The 16,184-nt window shown below is 58.2% G+C and overlaps 1 protein-coding gene across 1 annotated transcript; it reads left to right on the plus strand.

Annotated features, from left to right (window-relative positions):
• The first annotated feature begins 3,284 nt into the window (after positions 1 to 3,284).
• MYL10 (myosin light chain 10) lies at positions 3,285 to 15,220 on the plus strand. Its single transcript, XM_040261815.1, has 7 exons — positions 3,285 to 3,322; positions 6,386 to 6,478; positions 6,959 to 7,034; positions 7,802 to 7,906; positions 12,030 to 12,108; positions 14,656 to 14,704; positions 14,974 to 15,220. The coding sequence occupies exons 1-7, from the start codon at positions 3,320 to 3,322 to the stop codon at positions 15,070 to 15,072; spliced, it is 504 nt and encodes a 167-aa protein (XP_040117749.1). The 5' UTR covers positions 3,285 to 3,319; the 3' UTR covers positions 15,073 to 15,220.
• Positions 15,221 to 16,184: the final 964 nt, after the last annotated feature.

Here is a 16,184-nt window from a genome sequence, read left to right on the forward strand (position 1 = left end):
GCCTGGAGAATTCCATGGACAGAGGAGCCTGGTGGGCTACAGACCAGGGATCAAACTGGTGCCCCTTGAAGTGGAAGTGCAGAATCCCAACATACTGGCCCCCCAGGAAAGTATCAGTGGTGGCACTTTTTGTCTGGGTCCCCTCACTCTGGGAGCCACACATGTTTTGTTCAGTACTGTGCCCAGCACCCACTAAATAATTGATGAGTGAATGAATAAACTCAAGCATACACTGTCTGATTGGGTTACTACAAGTGCAGGGATTGTCAAAGACAAGTTCTTACTCCCCCGGAACATGCAGTGGAGGGCTACAGTAGACAGTCGATGAGTGTTTGTCAATTTGAGTTGCCTTTGCTTGGCGGTGGGAGATGAGTTCCCCATCACAGGTGGTATGCAAGTAACAGCCACTTGATGGGAAAGTTACAAAAGATGTTCAGGATCTGGCAGGGCTGGACTCAGAGGGCTGATGGATCCCCCTCATGCTCCGATAGGCCAGGTGGGCAGTCATGGTGAGGGAAATGCAGGTGGTCCTTCCTCTGCAGAGTGGAGGTTGGAGACAGTGATTCCATTGGGGGAGGGGAGATGTAACTTGGGCAAAGACAGAGGAAGAGAATGAAAGAAACATTTGGAAAACATCGGAAGTCAAGGCGATGGTCTGGAGCAGTGGGGGGTGGTGTCCTAGGGCTGTGGGCCTGGGAGGGCAGGGGACAGCCTGTTGATCATGGGGAGTTGGTGGCAAGAAGTTAGGGGTGAGGGTGACTGGTAAAGTTACCTGCTCCAGCTTGCTCTCATGTGGTCTTGGTGACAGCTGTCACCCTGCAGGACGGCGGGGTGGCAGGGGGTGGGGGTGGCGGGGTGCTGTGTTTTAAGGCAATTGGTCTCTTTCAATTTCCCATCCTGGCTTGGTTACCCTGGAGACCTCAGGGTAGATCTCTGGAAAGTGGGCTGCTCTTCACAAGTGGCTAAGTCCTCTGACTCCCTGGGGCCAAGCTGGAATTCCAGTTCCAAGGCTCATTGCCCCAGGAGGCACCAAGCCCCTCAGGGGTCTCTCTGACCCCAGCAACTGGCCATCTCCTGTGGTCAGCTGAGCTGAACAATGTGAGCCAGCAGTGGTCACAGACTGGCCCTGGCCCCATCAGGCTGAAGGGGGACTGAGACGGTGAGTTTCATCAACAATTCCACCCATGGCGAGGGGGAGGGGGAGGGCGAGCACTCTGCCAGCAACTCCAGAGCCACCGCCTTCCCATGGCACTGGACTGCCTGACGGCTGCTTCCAGGCGGCCAGGTTGCTGGCACCATTTCTCAGATGGGGAAAACTGAGGGTCTGTGTGTTGCTGAGTGAGGGTCCGCAGCTCGGGCAGAACTCAGAGCTTCTCTTACTCAGGACCGATGCATGCTCCTCACTTCTCCCGCTACTCCCCTACCCCGGGGACAAGTTTTTCCTGACCATCTGTCCCAAGGGTTTCCACGGTCTCCACCAGACTTCTGATCAGCTCTTCCTGCTTTCTTAATATGAAGGAGAAGGAGGCCGGGGGGGGGGGAAACTGTGGGGACTTGTTTGCTAAGCACTTGTAAGCTCTGCCGTCACTCCACTCCGCCTTTCATCACGATCCCCTCTTGGATGTCCCCCGTCCCGGCAGGCTGGGCGGCTCTCTGTGTGCTCAGGAGCTGTCCTGCGCCCTCAGGAGCCCCTGCGTGGTCCTGCGCAGTGACCCTTGGAGGCAGGAGCCCAGAGACATCCATAAAGACACCTCCGGCCAGCAGGAAGCAGGGGTGGTAGCCCCGGATGGCATCATCTCTGCGCTCAGCAAGTCCCGAGCCAGCAGCCTCCAGGGCAAGGCTCAGGGATGGGTCAGGAAGGGCTGCTCCCCTGAGGCTGGCACAAACAGTGGTCACCTGCCCCTCTGCTCAGGCCCAGAGAGGGACGGGCACCTGCCATGCTCACACCGCTCATCTCTCAGTGGGTCAAGGTGGGGCAGGGACTGGAATCCCACCTTCTGCGTCCAGAGCCGGTTTCCTTTCACCCTGACCTTCTGAACACCTGTGGCCTGTCTGGTTGGTCCCTGTCCAACCAGGGGACCAATATGGCAGTATGGCAGGGTCTGGCCTCAGCTCAGAGCAACAAATTCCATCAGAGGTGATGGAGAGGTCAAGGGTCTGGTCAGGCAGCCAGTCCGGGTCACTCAGGGAGGGGAGCACTGAGATCAGCCTGGGATGAGTGATTTAACTCCTGTGAGCCCATTTCCTCACCTGGAAAGTGGGGTAAAGGAGGCAGGGTGAACATACAGGCTTTTGAACGCAGCATGATTGTCGGTGTTTTACAAGTGTTAGCTTCTTGTTTTCTCTGTCATCACAGTCCCCCCCACCCCCAGGACGGGGGATCAGCCGTACCCGGGCCTGGCGGCCTACGGCCAGCTCTGGGGACAGTTAAGCTGTCCTGTGCCTGAGGGTGGGTGGGCTCACGGCCCGAGCCCAGCACTCCCGGGCCTGGCAGCTCATCAGACGTGGCGGTCCTGGGCGGGGGCCGACTTGGCAGGATGGACTGGGTAGCCGGGCGGCACTGGACACACGGGAGGCCTGCCAGGGGCAGGTGCAGGCTTGGCTTGGCACACAAACTGGAGAATTCTTGGACTGGCCCAGGCCTGGTGGGGACGGGCCCCATCCCAGTTTGTGCGTGTGGCCGGATGGATGGGGATGTGATTTCTCCGTTGTCCCTCTCCAGAGTCACCTCCATTCTTCTGGTTTGTCTCTTTCCTTTCTCAACTCCCTGGTAATGGTGGTGGTGGTCCTATTGGTTGAGGGGTCCCTGGGGGCCATGCTGATGCAGAAACCCCCCCACGGGCTGACCGGCGGGGGTGGGGCGTCACGTTCTCCCCACTTCTCATATAAGAGGACCGAGCCTTCTGGAGGGTGGTGTCCCACCCAGAGTCACACGGCTCAAGGGGTCGGCTCCCCAGTTGGCGTGGGTGGCCCTGCCTTGGGAGCTGTCCCGAACTTGCATGGTCCAAGGCCAAGTCTTCCCAGCTGGTTCCAGGCCTCACCTTACTGTGTGTCCTCGGCCAGGAGCCCCTTCTTGGGCCTTGGGCCCTTGGCTGCAGAGATCCGGTTGGCCCCCCACTGGTAGAGATCCTGTGGCTTGGATGGTCTCCGGAAGCCACAGTCCCACCCGCTCTGAATGGCCCCAACAGGTGCCTGGCAGGGCTGCCCCCGCCGTGTCCTCTGTCACCTTCCAAACTGTGGTCCGGCCCTGGAGCACTATTTAAAGAGCCGTCGCCGAGCTCCCCCAGCCCTGCCGGAGCTCGAGGGAGCCCTCCAGACCATGGTAGGCTGGCGCTGCCCTGCCTGCTGACCCTGACCTCATCCTGTGACCTTGACTTCATTTGTGATACTGACCTTCACCTCATTGCCTGAATTCACCCTGACCCTGAGCTTGTCCCTCTCACTGACATCCTTGACCTTTTCTTCTCCCTTGATGAGATCCTTGCTCCCAGCCAGTCCACCCATGGGTCTCTGCTTTCCTGGACTCAGTGGGGCCTGCTGACGAGGTGAAAGATGGGGAGGCAAGGAAGAGGAGGGTGGAGGGGGCCAGGGTGGGCCAGGTTCGGAGGTTTCAGGACAGAAGAGGGGCTCTGATCTCACTGAGAGAACATGCTTCTTAGTGGGGGTTGGGGTCGCTATTCTAGGACAGCTGGGGTCCTATGGAGCTTGGTATGGGGGCTGCTGGCCTTGCTGTGGGGTCCTTCAGGCCATGTGGGGCCTGCCCTGCCGCCCTCCCCTTGTCCCTGGGCTCCAGTCCCTTGGGGCTTCCTGTGGGCCTTCACTGGGGCTGTCCTTTCATGCTTCCATTTCACACACTCTCATCAGTCCTTCTTGACCTCAAAATGCTAACTCAGCCAAGCCTCAGTCTGAAAGTCACCCCCTCCAGGAGGTCTGCCCTTAGCACCCGGGAGTACAGTGGCTTCTCTGAAATCTCAGCATCTTCCCTCCCTCCATCACCCTCTACCAGTTGTCTGTCTCCTAGCTGGACTGTGAGCTCCTTGGGCACAAGAACCAGGTCTGATTTGGCTCCGGGTCCTGGGACTGGGCGCCGGGTCAGTGGATACCTGATAAATGTCCAGATGCTCTGAAAGCGGAAGTCTCTCAGTCATGCCCGACTCTTTGTGACGCCATGGACTGTAGCCTGCCGGACTCCTCTGTCCATGGGATTCTCCAGGCCATAATAATGCAGTGGGTAGCTGGTTCCTTCTCCAGGGGATCTTCCCAACCCAGGGATCGAACCCAGGTCTCTTGCATTGCCAGTGGATTCGTCACCATCTGAGCCACCAGGGAAGCCCAAGAATACTGGAGTGGGTAGCCTATCCCTCTTCCAGGGGAACTTTCCAGCTCAGGAATCGAGCGAGGGTCTCCTGCACGGCAGGCTGATTCTTTACCAGATGAGCTACCAGGGAAACTGCCCAGATGCTCTGAGGGAGGCGTGATATCCATTTTATAAAGGAGACTTGGGACAGAAAACTGATTTTCTTAATATCATAGAGGCTGTGAGCAGCAAAGCTGGGATTAGAATTCAGGTCTGGGTGACCCACCTTCTGCTCTGAGATATTTCCTTCAGAAACACATTATAAAAGGGAATTTCTAAGACAGCTGGGCTGGAAGAGGGGTCCCAGCTAGGAGATCAGAAAGCCGGTCAGGGCTCTGGGTCTCAGTTTTGTCTGTGCAATAGCAGAAAAACAACCTCTTCCTTCCTTCCGGGGTTCTAGAACAGGGTCTGGGACACAATAGGGTGACGTTTCCCCAGATGACACGAAAGGCTGGGGATAGACGGGCAGAACATGCCCTGGCCGATGGGGGAGGTCTGAGGAGAGCGAGGGCAAAATATGCCCCCCAGACGGAAGTGATCGCTTTTATTAATCAGAAGGAAATGTATCTGTAATTATGTGAGATGAATTCTGCAGGGAGGTTCCTTTCTTTATGATGTCTGAAGGGATTTATAAATATTACAGGGGTTTTACGGCATCAGAACGTCCTGGCTGCCCCTGCCAGCCCCCTTTCAAAGGATTAGTGGAGACAAAAGACCGAGTAAAAGCTAATTATAAGTCAGCCAGGCGCTGCGGCTCCTCAAGTGAGCCTGGGGACCCAGGGAGATGGAGGTGAGGGTGGGGGTGGGGACGTAGGGTGGGAGGACAGGAATGAGCTAGGGGAGGGAGGGGGGACCACACAGGCACTGAGGAGGGTACCAGTGAAGCTCTGGGGTGGGGTAGCAGGGGCTGGACACAGAGGGTGGTACAGGCCGGATGGAGTGGGCATGGGGGTTCTGTGAGGGCTCCCCTTCCACCTCCCCCTTTTGTGTGAAGTCCCGGCTGTCCTTTCCCCCATCGTGAGCCGAGTCTGGGGCTCCTTTGCACATGGGGGCCCTAGTGATGGCTGCTGAGGGAAAGGTGCCATGGAGGGCTTTGGGAACAGAGAGCAAAGGCCCAAGAGTGGACTCTCCAGCACCATGACATCGGAGAGAAACATGTGAAGACAGGAAGTCCAGCCAGAGACCCTCCACAAGGATGGTCACCTGCTCTACCCGCTGCCCTAAGATAGGCCCTGAGCTCCGGGGCCGTAGTTTCCAAACCGGCCCCCACTCGGAGCCAGACCCTGGGTGGGGGAAGGCAGCCCACGACTCCCTTCAATGGGACAGACCCAGGGAGGTGTGGCAGGACGGTGTGCTCTGGGTATGTGGTGTGGAAGCCCAAGACCGGTGGGAAGGCGAGCTGGGGAAGGCAGGAGCTCTTAGTTGGCCTGGGGTTGAGGTTGATCAGGGAAGGCTTCTCGGAGGCGGTGGTGGAGGAGTTGGGCCTGAAGGATGAAGCTACTTGCTGATGGAAGGCAGGGAAGGTGCCCCATGGAGTGGGAAGGGCAGGAGCAAATGATGGGAGAGCAGGGCACGCAGAGCAGGTGTGGGGGACCCAGGTCGGGGGGTGATGCTCTGGGAGGGGGGCAAGGGACAGACCTCACGGGACAGAGGGACCTGGGTGTTACCCTGAACACTGGGGAGGGTGGCAGGAAAGGAGGGGCCCTCCACGTGGGGGCTGGTGCTAGAAAAGACATTCCTCTCTGCTCCACATCCTGGGTGCTGACCACTTGCCTTCCAGATTTGGGGGCGGGGGTGGGGCGAGAAGTGGCAGGGTGACCCTGCAGGGTGGGCGCTCTGCAGGCTTCATGCTCTGCAGGCTTCTTGCTGGGGGCTGGGAAACACCCTGCTTCCCTGCAAGGCTTCAGGAGCCTGGTGTCTCTGCTGGGGTCCTGGCAGGGGCAGGGGGCAGTGTTGTTCAGGAGATGAGGCCTGAGGGTTGGGTGCCACGAACAGGGTACCTCCCGACAAAGGGTTGCTGCCTCACAGGCACCCAGAAGAGCCCGGAGAAAAGCAGAAGGAGGAGCCAGCTCCAACGTCTTCTCCATGTTCGATCAGTCCCAGATCCAGGAGTTTAAAGAGGTTGGTCAGCTGCCCCTGGGGCTTTGGGAGGTTACTGGGATGCACGGAAAGCCTTTAGATGTGGGGTCAGCCCTCAGTCCCTGGGGGGTGGTGATGTCACTCTTAGAGGCTGCCAGGCTGCAGCTTAGCCCCAGATGTGATGAGCTGTCCTCAGGCAGCCCCGCCCCTGAGTCTTTGCTGTGTGACCTCCAGCAAGCCTTTCCCCTCTCTTTGCCTCAGTTTCACTCTCTGTAAAATGAGGTTGCAGGGAGCATGAAATGAGGGATGGGCACGAAGCCCCAGGGGGTGCTGGTGCACAGTAGGAGCCCAGCTCCAGGTAGCCATCACTCTCATGATGGGATGGCCAGGTCCTGCACTGAGGTTGCTGAGATAACAATGGGCGGGAGGACCACCCCTCCCAGGGAGCAGGGACCTCTGGGGAGGGGTTGGGGCGGGGGGGCGGGAGGGCGGGTGGCTGCTCAGTGCCCGTGTCTCCGCCAGGCCTTCACCATCATGGACCAGAACAGGGACGGCTTCATTGACAAGGAGGACCTGAGGGATACCTTTGCTGCCCTGGGTGGGTGACCAGCAGCCAGAGGCCTGGGGCTTGGGGTGGAGCCAAGTCCAGGCCTTTCTGAAAGAATGGGCGGCTGCGGGCAGGTCAGGGTGGTTGGCGCAAGGGTGTGCTCTGGAGGCTGGTGTGCTCTGGGGGCTCCCAAGAGGGGCGGGCTCTGCCTGGAAGGTCAAGAGAGGACTCCCCAGTGCTAGAAGAGGACTGGTCAGGGGAGGGAAGTGGGTATTTCAGGGACAAGAGTGGCCCCTGCAGAGGCCTGGAGTGGGAGGGTTGGGGAGGAGTCAGCAGGGCAGTGGGGTTGGGGAAATGCTGGGGGTGAGGAAGAGGCTGGAGACATTCAGAGGTGGGACTCAGGGAATCCCAGAGTCCTTGCCTCTAGGCAGCCAGTGGATCCCTCCTGCAGCACATGAGCCCCTAGGACCCAGGTCTTCCACTCCAATGTGCTACAGCTTCTTTGGGCCTCAGTGGCCTCATCTGTAAAATGGGGATAACCACCAACTTGCTCTCATTTCCAGGGAGGCTGAGGTGGTGGCAGGGGGATGGTGAGGCTGGACGCAGCCCATGGCTAAATGTGCCCCCATCCTGAGACCACCCCCACCAAAAGTTGGGCAGGGCCTTAGGGCTGAGTGGAGGGATGGAAGAGACAGTAGAGTTGAGAGATTTTGCAAGACGCTGGGGTCCTGAGCTCTGGGCTCCTGGACTGCCTGCAGGCAGGGTCCCCTCTGACCCTCACTGTATGTGTGGGTGTCTCCACCCCTCCCCTCCCCCAGGCCGCATCAATGTAAAGAATGAGGAGCTGGAGGCCATGGTGAAGGAGGCCCCTGGGCCCATCAACTTCACCGTCTTCCTGACCATGTTTGGGGAGAAGCTGAAGGGTGAGTGAGGCCCCGGTGGGGGTTGCCAAGGAGGGGATGGGCGAGTGGGCATGGGTAGGTGCGGTCCCATGTGCCCACATGCCCCGCACCGACGCACACCCCAGCTGGGGGCATGGTGTAGCCCTGGACACCAACCCCCAGGGGCACACACCAGATCCTGCCTCAGTTTCCACCTCTACAGCACAGAGCAGGGTAATTGTCATGACTTCCGATTTGTGGGGCTGTGAGGGGCCCAAGGCTATGGTTCTTCCTGTGGTCATGTATGGATGTGAAAGTTGGACTGTGAAGAAGGCTGAGCGCTGAAGAATTGAATTGAACTGTGGTGTTGGAGAAGACTCTTGAGAGTCCCTTGGACTGCAAGGAGATCCAACCAGTCCATTCTGAAGGAAATCAGCCCTGGGATTTCTTTGGAAGGAACGATGGTAAAGCTGAAACTCCAGTACTTTGGCCACCTCATGTGAAGAGTTGACTCATTGGAAAAGACTCTGATGCTGGGAGGGGTTGGGGGCAGCAGCAGAAGGAGACGACAGAGGATGAGATGGCTGGATGGCATCATGGACTCGATGGACGTGAGTCTGAGTGAACTCTGGGAGTTGGTGATGGACAGGGAGGCCTGGCGTGCTGCGATTCATGGGGTCGCAAAGAGTCGGACACGACTGAGTGACTGAACTGAACTGAACTGAGGGGCCCAGGGGGACAGTTTGCAAGAAAGCCCTTTGCAGGACAGTGCTCCCGCCCTGGTCTCACCTTCCTGGCCCTGGGTTCATCTTGCATGTTCTGTCTTACCACCTGTGGCCAACAGGAGGCGGTGGTACTGGGGGTGGGTGGGCTGGGGGTCCCGGAAGCTGTCATGGCCCACCCCAGAGCAGGCTGTGCTTCTCCTCTGGGGAAGGATTCATAGGTGGGGAGGTCAAGGCTCAGATGGGCCACACCCCTGCCCAGGTGCCCCAGCATCGAAGTGGCAGGAATGGAGCCCTGACCCGTCTCCAGCTCTAACCACTGCGCTCCCCTGAGATGTGGCATCAGGCCCGGGCTGGGATTCTGTGGTCAGAAGGAAGGGCCAGCCGGGTCTGGGGCTGCCCTGAGGGGTGGGTCTTATCATCATCCCACTCTCAGGCTGTCCATGCCTGATACCCTCCCTGGGCCTCAGCTCCATCTGGGTTTAAGCCCAGGCCTCCTCGGACTTCCCCGGTGGTCCAGTAGTTAGGACTCTGCCCTTCCAAGGGGCGCAGGTTTGATCCTTGGTTGGGGTGCTAGGATCCCACACACTCTGTGGCATGGCCAAAAAATTGTAAAAATGTTTTTTAAATATAGAAAAAAAAGAAGAGCTGGCCCCCCGCTGGCCCTGAGAGTGGCCTTGGGCAAGGTTTATCTGCGTTTTGCACCGTGGTTCCCCGACTGTAAGACGTGCTTTGTGTTAGTTTCCTGAGGCCACGGAAACAGATGACCATGAACTTGAAGGCTCAAACACCAGCCGTGTGTTCCCTCAGTTCTGCAATCTGGAAGTCCGCAATCTGACAGGTCGCACTCCACTGAGTAGCTCCAGGAGAGAACGCCTTCCTATTCTTTTCTGGCTTCCGGTGGCCACTTTGCTCTCATCTCTGCCTCTGGGGGTCACACCGCCCCCTCCTCTTCTGGCTGTCTCTGTCTGTCTCACTCTCGTAAGGACACTTGTCACTGGTTTTACGGCCCATCTCGATGAACCAGGATGGTCACTCCATCTCGAGACCCTTTCTTTACATCTGCAAAGGCCCTTTTTCCAAGTGACATTTCCAGGTTCTTGGCATGAGGACCTGGGGGCCACTGCTGAACCCACGGCCACCTGGTGCTGTCCAATCGGCAGAGGAGTGCCACCGGGCCCCCCTCTGGCCAGCTGTGAGGGGTTATTCCTGGGACCACGGCCACCTCCTCGAGGGGTGCAGAAGTCCAGGGGGTGGGACTGGGGGCTCAGTCCCAGGGAAAGATGTGCGTGACTCCAGCCAGTGACTTCAAAGTGAGTCCCGGAACGCGTGTCGGTCTATGACTGAGCTAAGCGCTCTGACCCTAGACTGCACCTTTTTCTCATTTTCACAGGGGCGCCACGGCTGGGGCTCCAGCTGAGCCTGTCATGCAAACTTGGCCAAGCCTGCAGTAGGGACAGGGGCTGGGGGGCTGGGCAGGCACCGCTTCGTCCCTCTAATCGGGATGAGGACATTTTGCCACGAAGTGACCAGGGGAGGTGGCCTATCTGCCACCCACTGGATGAGGTTTGCAGTCGGCAGAGGGGAGGCCCTCTCTGAGAGGAGGGGAGGACTAGCAGGTGGTAAACGTCCAGCCATGGGGCCTGAACCCAGGGCAACGAGTTCACATACAGCTGGCCCTCAGGAAGGTGGGCTAGAGCCAGCCTGCCCCAGCAGAGAGGCCCCTCCAGAGACCCAGGGAGACCGAGACCAAATAGCAGGCCCCTTACCACAACCCCTTGGCCAGCCCCTCCTCCTGCAAGGCCAGGCTCCGATGCACCCTAGGCTGAGCCTGTGGCCTGGGCACACTGGCTTTCTGTCACCCTGCCTAGGAGAGGCCCACACCTCTGCTTCCAGGAGCTCCCAGGCCACCAGGCCAGCACTAAGCCCAGCCCAGTCACTCAGGGCCAGTCTCAGAAATGTTGAGAGACTCAGACATTGTCCTGTCCTGGACAATCCTAAAGAGGAGGCACAGACAGCCCTGACCCGGTCTGATGGGGGAGTCACGGATGACCTGACCCACTCTGAGAATCAGGAACACAAAGGGGCAGAACAAATAGGGGGACTTCGGAGGTTCAAACAGTTGTCTTCAAACCTCCCTCCCCTTACAACTGGAGACCTCAGGCCAGCAACAGAACCTCTCTGAGCCTCAGTGTCCTCTTTGACAAACTGGAGACATCAATATCTACCACATGTGGTGTGCTGGGGTTGCACAGGGTTACATGGTGACGCTGCAGGATGGACTTGGCACAGAGTACCTAGATATGTTTGCGGTCACGATAGAGTAATGTTTGGCAAGCCCTTTACCATTAAATGGCAACCCACTCTGGTACTCTTGCCTGGAAAATCCTATGGAAGGAGAAGCCTGGTAGGCTATAGTCCATGGGGTCGCAAAGAGTCAGACACGACTGAGAGACTTCACTTTACCATCAAGGACATGTTATCTTAACCAGTCCTGGGAGACAGGCAGCAAACCCCACCTTGGTCTCCATTTCAGCGATGATACAGCTGAGCCTTAAGAAGGAAGGGGACAGCCCTTGGTTCCCAGTGAACAGGGAGGGCAGTGTGACAGAGGGGAAAGAGCGCCAGGTAAGGGTTACCAGATCACCCGCTGCCATTCACACAGTCCCTGAGGCCTTGGATGAGACGCTTCCTCCCTCTGGGCCTCAGTTTCCCCATCTGTACCACCAGGGGGCTGGGTATTCAATCCCACTGTGTTAGCAGAACCAGGTCTTCTAATGACATCTGTCCCCAAAGCCCACACTATAAACGTGAGAAAACCAGAACTGCTCTGGTTGCCCTCTGCCTCTCCCAGTGCCCACCTCCACCCCACCTACCCTGTTGACCCACCTGCCCCCCCTCTGGCCTAAACAACCTCTCAGACTCCTCCAATGTCGCTGCCAGAGCCTACAGCCCCCAAGTAAGAGCTCTTTCTCCTTTACCCACAGCCTAATCACAGGGCATCAGTTATGAGAACTTGGACAAGTCACTTAACCTCCCTGAGCCTCAGTTTTTTCATCTGTAAAATGGGGCCAGTGGTCAGGAGGGTTAAGCAGGTAGTAAATGCCTAGTAAATGAACTTGGGCAAACTGCGGGAGATAGTGAAGGACAGGGAGGCCTGCTGCAGTCCATGGGGTTGTAAAGAGTCAGCCATGACTGAGCGGCTGAACGACAACCAGCGCTTAGCTGGGGACTCCAGGTAGAGTGCAGGCTGATTGGCTCTCAGCACAGCGTCCTTGGTGACTATTACTATTCCTTGGTTCTCAGAGAACTCCCTTCTCTCTGGCCTCACTGTGGACCAGAAGCTGGGGAAGAAGCTCCCTGAACCCTTGGCCTCTACAGGGGCCCTGGGACCCAGTGCCAACTGCTGACTGCCCTCTTTATCCTGTGTCTGCTGCTTCTAGGTACGGACCCCGAGGAGACCATTCTCCACGCCTTCAAGGTGTTCGACGCTGAAGGGAAAGGTTTCGTCAAGGCTGACTTGTAAGTTGTTCCGCCCTCTGCTTTGGCTGTTCTCTTCCCAGAGGCTCAGGGGAGAGATGGACTCGGGTAGGGACGTGGGGGTGGTGGCCCAGGCTCCTCTCCCGCCCAGAACTCAGGTAGGTTCCAGCCGGGAGCCAGGAGGCCGCTGCCCTGCCCAGGTTAGCCATCCCTCGATCTCCCTTCCACTTCCTGGGCCTCGGGGTCTCCGTTTGTGGGGAAGTGTGCCAGGAATGTGGGGTCCCCAGGGGATGGCTTCCCGGTGGCAAGGGAGGAAGTGGTGGGGGCAGAGGTGGGTGGTCCCTGAAGGATGACTGAGGATCGTCATGGCTGGAGCAGAGAACATTCTAGATGCAGGAATACAGCAAGAGAAGAGCCAGGCCTCGGCCTGTTTAGGAGGAGAGGGCTGTGTGTGCTGGGGGCTGGGTGGGTGGTAGGCAGGGCCCGTGTGCGGCAGCCCTGGACCCTGGGCGGCAGGGGCCAGTGGGGCACGGGAGAGCCTAAGAAGAGTTAGGCAGGAGCAACACGGAGGCCAGCCTGGAGGAGGAGAAAAGAGGGCTGCAGCTGCGCAAGGGTCTTGATTGACAGGGATAGAGAGAGGAGAGCAGCTGGGTGAATGAAATACAAGAGGCCAGCACTGATGGGATCCAGGGTGTTGGAAGAGGAATGGGCCAGATTTTGGCTCGAGTGGAGGCAGGGATGGAGGTGGAGCCACAGGAAGGACCCAACTCCTCTGGGGCTGCAGAGAGAGCAAGGAGGCCATCGTGGGCAGCTGTCCGGCCGTCGCTGGTCTGGCATCCTTGAACGTGGGAGCACTGATGCTTGCTATGCCCGGGAGCCTCAGCCTGGCGGGAGTACAGGGCAGAGAGCCAAGACTTGGGGGCAAGGCGGGCTGGGCAGAGGCAGCCTGTCCAGGGGCTGACACACTGAGCTGACCTCTGAGCCACCCCTTCAGGCCTCCACGGACTCTGTGGGCCTGTGGGTGGCCCTGGGCAGGCAAGATTTCTTCCTCAGTCACAGGCTTCCTGACCAATTACCAGGTTGCTTCAGGCATCGGCTAGAGGCTAATTGTGCTTTCTGTTAGCGTCAGCACGTGATGGAGGTGGGGCAGGAGAGGGCAGGGGGCCAGGGAGGAAGTGGGGAACAATGTCTTGTCCCCCAGACATTCTTACAGTCCCCCCGCCCCCCTAAGTTTTGAGTCACCCTCTCCTCAGGGGTGGGGGAGGTATTCCTGAGGGCTTCAGGCTGCAGCCCTCCCGTTACCCAGCTCTGAGAGTCCACGTTCCCACCCCAATCTTGGAGACCTCAGGAGGCACTGAGGGTACCGCTTGGAGTGGCCTCCACCCACCCCTCTCCTGTCACCCACCTTCACTCCCACCAGAGCAAAGTCAGGGCTGGGAGGAACCCTTGGGGGACCCCGTTTTTGGACCCAAAGCCACCATCCTCAGGCTATGGGGCCTGAAAGACATGGCTGCCCGCCAGGCAGGCCACAGAGAAGGCTCTGGTTGAGACAGAGTCTGTGAAAAATCCCCGGCGTGCAGAGCTGGAAACTGTGACTGTCCTGTACTAACATAAATAATGGAAAATGTGCGTCGGTCCTCAGGGGGAACGAGGCTGTGGCATCGCGGAGCACGTGGATCCCCACAGCCCAGGTCAGCCCTCTGGCCCTGCCCCTGCGCACTGCGGCCCTGCCCACCACGCCCCCCAACCCCAAGCTCCTGGGGGCACCAGGCCCTCCCCCACAGCTTCAAACATCCCACGTCGGGCCACTTCACCAGTTCCCCCGCCCCCCTCCCCCGGGCAGGCCTGACCCACCGTGGGCAGCTGCTCTCCCTAACCACTCAAGAGGACAGGGCCCCACCACTGCAAATCAGTACCCACCCTGAACCTCCGCTGACCTCTCTGCAAAAGCGGCATAAAAGTGCTCACTTCCCAGGGCTGGGAGGAGCAAAGGAGACTTGGGCTGGCCCAGGAAGACACGGAGCTGGGTCACCTTCCTGCCCCTTGGCTGAGTGCAAGCACCATCACGCTCCAAAGCACCTTACGGATGTCAGCAAAAATCACAAGCTGAAGAAGCAGTGTGTCTAGAACCAGGGCAAAGAGGCTCTCCTCTGTAACCTGGGAAGATCCCCTGGAGGAGGAAACGGCAACTGACCCGCTCCAGTATTCTTGCCTGGAGAATCCCATGGACAGAGGAGACTGGTGGGCTACTCGGTCCACAGGGCCGCAAAGAGTCAGACACGATGCGGCAGCCGCACACACAATCTGTACCTGCAGAGTGCACAGTGCAACATCGGAGTGGCCACCATGTCATGCTGGGGCCCCCAGGTTATTTCACTGGGCCCTCCCCCGATGCAAAGAGGAGAGTCCAGGTTACAGAGGAAGCTGCGCGCTGCAGTGGTCGCCTGAGGCCACACAGCCAGCTGGGGGCTGCAGGGCTGGCCCTGGCTGGTGTCCTCCTGGGCTGCCCCCTCAGGGTCTGTGTGTCCACACACAGAGTGGCCCTTTCCCTCCTTCCCCTGAAGGTGACCCTTTCTCTCCCTTGAGCAGCATCAAAGAGAAGCTCATGACGCAGGCAGACCGGTTCAGTGAGGAGGAGGTAAGAGCAAGCTTTTCAGGGCACTGCCCGCCCCTGCCAACCGAGCATTCCTGGGAAGTGTCCTGTTTTCAGGGGCCTGCTGACAGGGTTTCCCCTGACTCCTTGGAAGGGAACAAGGATGGGTGGGGGTGGCTGCCGGCCTGGCCTTAGTGCTCACCCCCCCACATCTGCTAAAAGGGGAGGGACATTCTGCATGACGCCCTTGGGTGACCCCTGGCTCTGTCCCCCATTCGGCCCTGGTCCAGGCTGACTCCCGGCCCCTTCCCCAGGTCAAGCAGATGTTTGCCGCTTTCCCGCCAGATGTGTGTGGCAATCTGGACTACAGGAACCTGTGTTACGTCATCACGCATGGCGAAGAGAAGGACTAGACGGAGACCACGGACCCTCCCCCCCGAAACCCCCCACACATTCAGACGGGAGGGGTGGCCTTTGAGGAGCCCCTGTGGTCAACATGTGCGAAGAGAAGACTCCCTGGCTTGTGGGTCAGGGGCAAAAGCAAGAATAAATAATGCTAACAAGGTCTGAGTTCTCGTGATTAATGCTCCAGTTGGGGAGAAAGCGAAACATTCCTATGCTGTTGGTTTTTCCAAAACTTTTTACTTCCTGGCTTTGCTCAAATGTTCCTGATGAGCTGATGTTTAGAACTAATTGACAGTTTTAATGATCCGCAGCTGGGGCCCAGGACACTGCCTTCATTTATGAAGCTTTTATTGAGCACCTAGTGCGGTGCCAGCCCTGGTACCAGTCCTGGGGACACGGAGAGGAGCCAGCCCTGTCCCGGGGCGGGAATATCGTGCAGTGAGGAGGACAAGAATTGGGGTGGGGACACAGTGGGGAGGAGGTGGGACTGGGCCAGCAGAGACCTGGCAGCTAGGAGCCAGACAGAGGCAGAGAAGGCGGAGAGGAGGAGGCGGCCTCCAGGGATGCTTAAGTGGGGGGCAAAGATTTCTTAAACATGGCATACATAGCACCCACCAAATAATAAAAGGGCAGAAATTGGACCTCCACCTGAAAACTTCCGTTCAGCAAAGGACACCGTGAAGAGCCTGTAAAGGCAAGGCCCACGCTGGAGAAGATACTGGCAAGAGACATCAATAAGGACTTCCCCGGTGGTCCAGTGGTTAAGACTCCTCGCTCCCAGTGCAGGAGGCCCAGGTTCCACTCCTGGTCAGAGAACTGGAGCCCACTTGCCTCTACTAAGAGTTCACATGCCGTAACTAAAATATCCCGAGTGCGGCAACTAAGACCCAGTTCAACCAAATACGTAAATAGAGAAATAAATAAATGTCCCCCAAAATAGATATCGACAAAGATCTTAAATCCCGAATATACTTGAAAAAAACATCCTACACGTCAATAAGGGAACGATAACAACCAAAACTGAGCTTCTCGGGTGGTTCGGGGTAAAGAATCCACCTGCCAATGCAGGAGACCTGGGTTCCATCCCTGGGTCAGGAAGATCCCCTGGAGGAAGAAATGG

Source organism: Oryx dammah, unplaced genomic scaffold, assembly GCF_014754425.2.
Source record: "Oryx dammah isolate SB20612 unplaced genomic scaffold, SCBI_Odam_1.1 HiC_scaffold_2, whole genome shotgun sequence".
Lineage (NCBI taxonomy): Eukaryota > Metazoa > Chordata > Mammalia > Artiodactyla > Bovidae > Oryx > Oryx dammah.